Source organism: Pecten maximus, chromosome 6 (assembly GCF_902652985.1).
Source record: "Pecten maximus chromosome 6, xPecMax1.1, whole genome shotgun sequence".
Lineage (NCBI taxonomy): Eukaryota > Metazoa > Mollusca > Bivalvia > Pectinida > Pectinidae > Pecten > Pecten maximus.
The window spans coordinates 19,288,714-19,296,604 of record NC_047020.1 but is presented as its reverse complement, the minus strand read 5'-3'; the positions used below and the strand labels follow the sequence as shown (position 1 = coordinate 19,296,604).

Sequence of the window (7,891 nt, the reverse complement as noted above, 5' to 3'; positions counted from 1 at the left end):
TTGGTAACCACTTAAAAATAGAAATAACACGACTAAATATGTGACCTATTCATCTTGAAACTGATAATCCCGTGCAATGCAAATGAAGCCACTGTAAGAATGAATTTGGAACTTATCCAAGTCATTTTGAGGCGTGGTCCGGCCCTCTAAGCTTTCCTAGGAACACACATAATAACGGGTAGAGAGCCACCTCGCATCTTAACCTGAGGTTACGTGGCCGAGGTAACCCACTATGCAAAAACAGGAAGTCAACAGGAAAAAAGTAAAACAAGGAAGGCATCTAAACTTTTATTTTTTCACCAGGCACCGAACCACTTGCAATCAAAACTAATCCTGATATTTTTTGCTATCGGAAACATTATCAAAGGACACTCAACTAGTCAAAAACGAAAATCTTCACTGTGTGTTCATATATGACTCCTGGTCCGTAGGACTAACACGAGTCAAGAAAGAATCAGAGGCAGACCTGATGCAAAGCACTGATTGGTTTTGGAGATTTGTATTATAATTAAGATGTTACTTGTAAAGTTTTTGTTTGTATCATTTTGATCACTACAAGTAGTTAGAATAAATAAATACTGATTAAATACGTAATTAGGATTTTATAATAATATACTTTTTTAATAGAGCATTTGTGTATTTCTCTCATTATTAATCAAAATTAACCATTTATTGATCGCTACCTCTTTCATAAAACTAAACTTTTGATTATCGGTCTGTTCTGCCATGGTGCATGCAAATGGTGAAAATGTGCAAAGTAATTCGCCTTGAGACGAGCATAACTTTTAAATGCATTTTATGTGTTTGTATACATAAGACTGCATCTAAGATATTTCTGATTGAGATTGTCTTATCTAGGACGTGTATACAGTTACAGTATATAAATGTATTTGTTATGTGCGTCAGTCAATACAATTTTAACGTAGGTTTTACCACAACGAACAATGGTTACATCCATGAAATTCATTGGTATACATATCTGAGTAAATCTGATAGATCTTTCCCATCAATTTATAGAGACAAGTTCAAGATATTCACCTGCTGTGTATATACGAAAACACCAATCGAAATTTTACAAGCATGTTGAAGCTGTCAAATGTTTTACTATTCATCTCGATGTGCATTCTTACGTAAATATCGACTGATGATGATACATATCACTATAAAGGGAAATTGTAAAATTATAACAATGAAGAACTGTACTGCTGACCTACATGTACTTATACTTTATTAATTAATGAATTAATTTGTTTATTTATTTACTTATTACTTAAATAACCTGTTACGCTTCAAATTAGGCTACAGATACGGATTAGGTATTTTCGCAAGACCTCTACTTATACCAGTAACAGATATACTCATGTATTAAGGCAATTGTAATGTTGGGTCACAAAACATATTTAGACTTTTATTAAACAAAACAATTACACTTTGTACTAAACCGACACGTACTATAACCCGAAGTCAAGTAGAATAGCGAAAAAAACGTTTGAGGTTTTGTAGTTTTCGTTGTCGGAACTGAATTTCTTCTTCGACTTAATCAGGGTCTTTGAAATACCAGTGTTTCAGATAAAGAAGCTTGACAGTATGTATATGTAAATGGTAAAAGAATTTCTGGTTGAGTTAGTTGGATCCCATCAACTGATTTCAATGCTGCTACAAAAAGCAAATGATTGTATACATTTTGCCATGTGGAAGCATTATTCGATACACAGTTCTTTATGACCAAACAAGACAAACCTAGCCACTGCACCCATAGTACAGTTTAATGTCCTGATTGAAATCATACTATACACCTGCTTGTAATAACGCATAAACAAATGTATAGCATAGTTTTTCGACCAATCAAAATTGTTCTGAAATAAATCCTTTGTATGCCCAGCATCTGGCCGAACAAAAGTTTTGTTTTCCACGTGGATTAAATCAGGATAAATTTTTGATAGTTTTGCTGGCATAATTGTTGAATGGTAGCCCCACTTGTTTGGGTCGTACGTATCATAGGCTTTGATCCAAATATTAAGAAAGGAGGCGTTTCTAGCGGAAAGGATCAAACCGTTGCTCAGATTGAAGTTGAAAGCTTTACTTAGTGTGAAATTATGTCGCCTTAGTGGATCCAGCGTCCGCAGCAGTATTTCATCCGTGTCCATATATATACCACCATATTCTGGAATAAAGGAAATATATCAAGGTATCATTTTTGATTTTTTGAACAGTCGTAACAGTGTATTTATTATCCTTTAAATGACGTTTTATATACTGTTCTTTTTGGTATAAAGGAGTACAGAACGTTTTCGAAAGACACTGCAATATTGTTAAACATGGTTATATAGCAAAACGTGTCCATACAGTGCGGTTTCCCTATTTGCTTAACAGTATTTCTCCTGCTACTGTAAACTGTGATCAGGTGAAAATATCGTTTCTCTTGATTTTTGCATTAGAATCTCTTGTGAAAGGCCTTAGATACACCTTGTTTTGGTTAACGACAACCATTCAATATTCATATCTATATTTCAATTAAAAAAATAATATATGCAGTTAAATTTGCATTGTTCGCTTGCTTTTTGAAATCATTGATTTCTTAATGACATATTTGATGATCCTTAACTATAACGATATTTGTTTGATATAATAATAATAATATATTGGTATTTGAAATCCGCAGGAAGCACAAAGGATATTATATATTATTATATCGCGTACTTCATGTGACTATTGCCTTTATTTGTTCCAATCTATCTTATAATAAAAGTCTTTCTTAATAATATGTTAGTGAAGTATATCAACCTCAGAGTTGATAGCACCAAGCTCACAATTTCAGAATACACGGAAACACATAAAACGAAACTATTCACTGGCAATCAATAGTTTTGGGGGAAATTGAAAATAAAACCTTCATTGGGAACTTTGCATAAGACCAAGTGTTCGGGAGTGTACGCGTCTTCTGTCTCATCAAAAAATGTAAATGCATCTCGGTTACCGGTTATGTCACATCCTTACGGTGTCGATAACGGAACCGCTTGGCGTAACAAAGGGCACCGAACACGTCTGTCGCACATCGAAATTAGATAATGCAACCATGGCCGACATGATGACCTCATTTGGAAATATTCTATCATCTTATGCCATATAACATCAGACCTGTTCGATGCCTAATGATATGCCTTACCCGCTTTTTTTTCAGAATGAGGTCATAATGGCAACCATTAAACTTTCGAAAATAAAATTGTCATCAACGTTTATCTGTCTAAAACCTGTGCAATTAAGTTTTTCGTCGGCAGTCGATAATTGATACGGAAATCGTGAAATAAGGATCAAGTCTTGAAAATCGAAACAGCTGGGACATATAAATAGTCAAGTAGAAATTAAACATTTTTATCTACACTGCAATGCAAAATGCAATCCTGAGAAATTGGAATTAGCATACAGCTTAGTTGTACGTTGTCCCTGCTGGTTACGCTGTAAGTCAATATCCGAGTACACTAGGCGACTGACTTGACGAATATGGAGAGTCCTTCATTCTATGTATCAATATTAGACCTGTCAAAATAACTCACTGAACATTGTAAATATTCGAGTGTTCGATAAACGGTGATAGCAAAACTAGACGAAGATATGTACAGCCAAGGACGATCATTCTTTGTACATAAACCGGTAAACTAGATGATATCGATGTTACGGATATTGCATTTGATAATATCATTATTTTTACCATCGTAAAGTAAATAAAGTAAATAATCCGACAATGTTACGGCTAGTGTCAATGGCAAAGGCATCATTCTGGGTGATGCAACGATATATAGAGGTTACACAACGAGTGATTGTTGGATATGGAATTGATTTCATACGAGTAAGCTATTTTTTAAAAGCTAAAGCTCGTGTCTTTTGCAACTTTTAAAAAATAACTTACGAGTGTGAAATAACTTCCATATGCAACAATAACGAGTCGTGTAACCTGTTTCTACCACAATAGTATCGGCTTGAATCAAAGGGAAACCTGGCCAAGTATAATTTCACGTCCGGGATCCGGTGATGTGATGTCATTCGATTATTGATGACGTCAATAACAATTGCAGCTTGGGTCAAAGTTCGAATTCCTGACCAATCAAAAGACCGGAAGGTCATATACCACTAGTTGTATATAACATATATATTTATCCAACAGTCGGCACATTTATACAATGTCTTGAGAGTGGAATAACATAGCGTATTGTGGTAGAAATCATTTTATTCTGCACTGGCATTATATTTTTGATATTATGAAAATAGTTTGAATGACACAAACGCATAGCACAAAAACCTCTTGAAACAATCCTCTTGCCTCATGCATTTAAGAGGTTATGATTTATTTAGATGCTTCTTATATATCACATCACTATTGACTTGTAATCGCTATTATAGTTATTACTAATCTCGGATTTGTTTTTTAATGGAGGAATGGAGACGAGGTAACAAATAAAAAAGGATTCGAATCAAGGGTAATCTTCAGAAGTCATCGATAGTGTCCGGGAGATAGGACGAGTTTACAAGTGGAACTTATGAAGTTACTTTATCATAATCCTGGAATTTAACACGTGTTGTTTCAACATAAATACCTTTCAGCACCATCAGCCTTGTTATATCAGCCTTATGTTCGACGTGCCTAATCGTCCTATTTGCGATCTCCACTGGTGGAATTTGTTGTATGAATAGAATATTAGGCACAATTTTTAGCAGAAAATTCCAGTATTCCCCTGAAGGCATGAAATCTCCGTGTATGAGTATCACACAAGGTTTCTGCACCTTGAACACGCTATACACACTAAGGAAATGGTAAAACCTCAGGGGTCTCATGCCATACCATACGTAATGTATGATATTGGGTACAGGATATTGGCTAGAACAGTTGTGACGTAAAAACGATTTGATACATCGGTGTCGAAACTGTAGTAATGGGATACTGTCTGTAATGTGTGTCACTTCCTTGATCAGATAACCTTTAGCGGGACCACACGCGGGAGCTAGCTGGACACGCTGGGGGCTTGCTGAGGTCATGTCTATTGCTTTGCACATGAATTTACATTTCATTGTCCAGTCTAAAATGTCACCCTTTTTCGGACAATTAGCTACTGCAGGATTGACCATCTGAAGCACATCTGTCTCCCAAATATCACCTTTCGTAATTTCATCTACAAAAGAACAGTAAATAAATATATATACTGTAGGCGTATGTTCCATATGAAAGGCCGTTATCTTACTGTAAATCTGTGTTAAAAGTGTGCTGATATTGTATGGGTGTGATTTGTAACATTCGTATTTTTCATAATATATTGAATTCTTAAAAAAGTAGTGAGTTTACTTTATCTTACATAATATTCTATATTACAACAAAAAAGTTGCTATACTTCCATTAGCAAGACATAACCATTACTGTAGTAGCACTGATATTTTAATCAATTCATATAATTCATATCATAGCATAAAGCCGTTGATAACTTTTGCGTCAAACTGAATCAATGATTAGCATCAATTATACTATGCGATCAAGTTAGCCGTTAACTTACCTTTTACTGCAACGTAATCCCGTTCATAATCTGACTTCATATGATATACCAAATTCTTTGTCAGAAAGTGTACATCTTTTGTGAGAAAAGCAAATACGAGCAGTAAAGACAGTATCACTATTGAAATTGAGCACGTGCATCTCCTTGATTGCATGTTCAAACAAAAGAATGTCTTTGTCTACGTGCACAGAATCACCATCCAAATAGCTGCTTTCTATTGTGCTGGTAACCAACTATGTTCCTCTCTTATATGCCAGAAAAAATATTGATATTTCAATAAATCTCCCATATATCTTGTCAATATCCACATGTTACACTCAAATATGATCAATCCATTGGTGTATAGTGTTATGCCTAATCAAACATATCCAGATAATTTTGTAGTTAGTTATAAAATGAATTTGATATTTGTTATCGAAGCCCATAGCAAAATGTTCGTAGGCATCATTCAATATGCACAAAAAAGTATCGTATAGTACATTTACAGGTGCTAATGTTGTAATTCATACAAAATACCTTTAAGTGTACCTTGTGACTCCAACCCTTCCTGTCTGATCGTTTATTATTCGTCTTGATTTCTGCTCTTGTATCCTTCACCATTCTCCTCATATAACGCCGGCTTTAGCAGTGACGTTAGACCTCGCAAAGAGATACAAACACTTGGCAACTACCTGGTTATAACTACGACACTACTCTGGACCAGAGGACAGTGACATTTATTGTCTGGTAAATGTCACTTCTTCAACTACTTGATATAATTACTAGCACAATGCATATCCAACAAAACGTCAGACAAGCAAATTGTACTCGTTCTGGATTTTCAGACACTTCACCATGGCCTTGAATATAGATTATGTATGGTGCAGTGTAATCCAGTACTGAGCGTGAACATGTAGGCCTATCTCGAAATGCTTTATTTTACAATATGCAATGATAAAAATCAAAAGAAATTGTCCTGAAGACACTTATTGATACTCCTGTTATCTGATTAATGAAACACTAATCTACAAAGTTACTTCATCTTTTAGGTGTAATGCAGAAAAAATAATAAAATGGTCTTCCTTATTTCCATAAATAAATGATTCTTATAATAAGTATGAGCGACCATCAATCATCGGCTACCATTGATCGATTGCACAACACCACGTTTTTTTTAGCTTGCCCATATAAACAATAGAGATAAATGACCTATCCTACTTTCGTTTTAGGTAAACATACAGTGGTGTTCTGTGGATGAACATCCTATTTTATTGTATATAAATATATATTATATAACATTGATGACTACTCCAGTCATAGATGATACCTCCAAACTATAAAATGTGCATAAAACGATTGATAGAACATGGTCAAAGAAGTACATGATATCCGTATGGAAACCGAAAGAAAGAGAAAAGCCCTGATGAAGCATGTCTAAAATATATTACCATTACATTTTCGCTGCTGTTCTTGTAACACTATTTGTCCCATTATTTTTGTTTTGTTTGTTTGTTTGTTTACGGCCCATCGACAGCTAGGGTCATTTAGGGTCAAAGAGTATCATTTTGTTTTATGACTTTAAAATCAGATAAAAATGGTCATTGCTAAAAGAATTCGTATTGTATATTGAGATCATTATGATAAAAAAAGTTGGTTAAAATAGTAAAAATATATTTTTATATACATGTATAACGAAAACTTTGTGATATATGTTGAACGTCAAATAGAATATTGTACCATTAATAAACAATATATAATATATTCAGAATGCTACAAGTTGGTGATTTTAAAGAAATAGACCATTTGTTCTTGTTAATCATCGGTAAAAAACAAAAACAAAAACAAAATCAAACCGTGATTTGTGCATTCAGAAAATTTTCATTACATTGATCAGATCAAACTATTGTTATATTTGTATAAATCGTTATATTGGACGAATAAAATCTATCACGCCATGATACAACCTTTGTTTAACCCATCCGTTTGGAAATGTACATGTAGCAGCCACTTTGTGAAACAACTTGCCATCTGCTACCAGGTAGTAAAATGTACCGGCCAAATTCAGGGAGATTGAACTCACCCGTTTTATGTCTGAGATTCAAACTCTCAATCAGACTTCCTTACATTATCGTCTATTTGTTGCGAAGTAGGAATTAAGTTCCATTTCTGTCTTTTCATAATACTGTACATGAATGCGCTAATGGCGAAACTAATATCTTTAATTACAGTTGCATTTGTTATATTGTAACCATGGGATGCCTTTCAATTTAATGATCATACTGTGTATAAAATGTACAATTTTACTTGAATTATATGCTCAGTGAAAAAGGCTATGAATACGCTCACTAATAACCGAAACGAATAAATAATTC

General features: G+C 34.2%; 1 protein-coding gene across 3 annotated transcripts; it reads right to left on the bottom strand.

Moving 5' to 3' along the window:
• Nucleotides 1-275: 275 nt before the first annotated feature.
• LOC117329158 lies at nucleotides 276-7,191 on the bottom strand. Of its 3 annotated transcripts, none has more exons than XM_033886912.1 (3): nucleotides 6,057-7,191; nucleotides 4,593-5,165; nucleotides 276-2,164 (listed from the first exon to the last, which is right to left on the bottom strand). In XM_033886912.1, exons 2-3 carry the CDS (start codon nucleotides 5,119-5,121, stop codon nucleotides 1,701-1,703), a joined length of 993 nt encoding a protein of 330 aa, XP_033742803.1. In that variant the 5' UTR covers nucleotides 5,122-5,165; nucleotides 6,057-7,191; the 3' UTR covers nucleotides 276-1,700. The 3 variants fall into 3 exon arrangements, with proteins under 3 accessions (XP_033742803.1, XP_033742804.1, XP_033742802.1); XM_033886913.1 differs by having other exon boundaries at nucleotides 6,069-7,191; XM_033886911.1 differs by lacking the exon at nucleotides 6,057-7,191 and adding an exon at nucleotides 5,541-6,010.
• Between the last annotated feature and the right edge of the window lie 700 nt (nucleotides 7,192-7,891).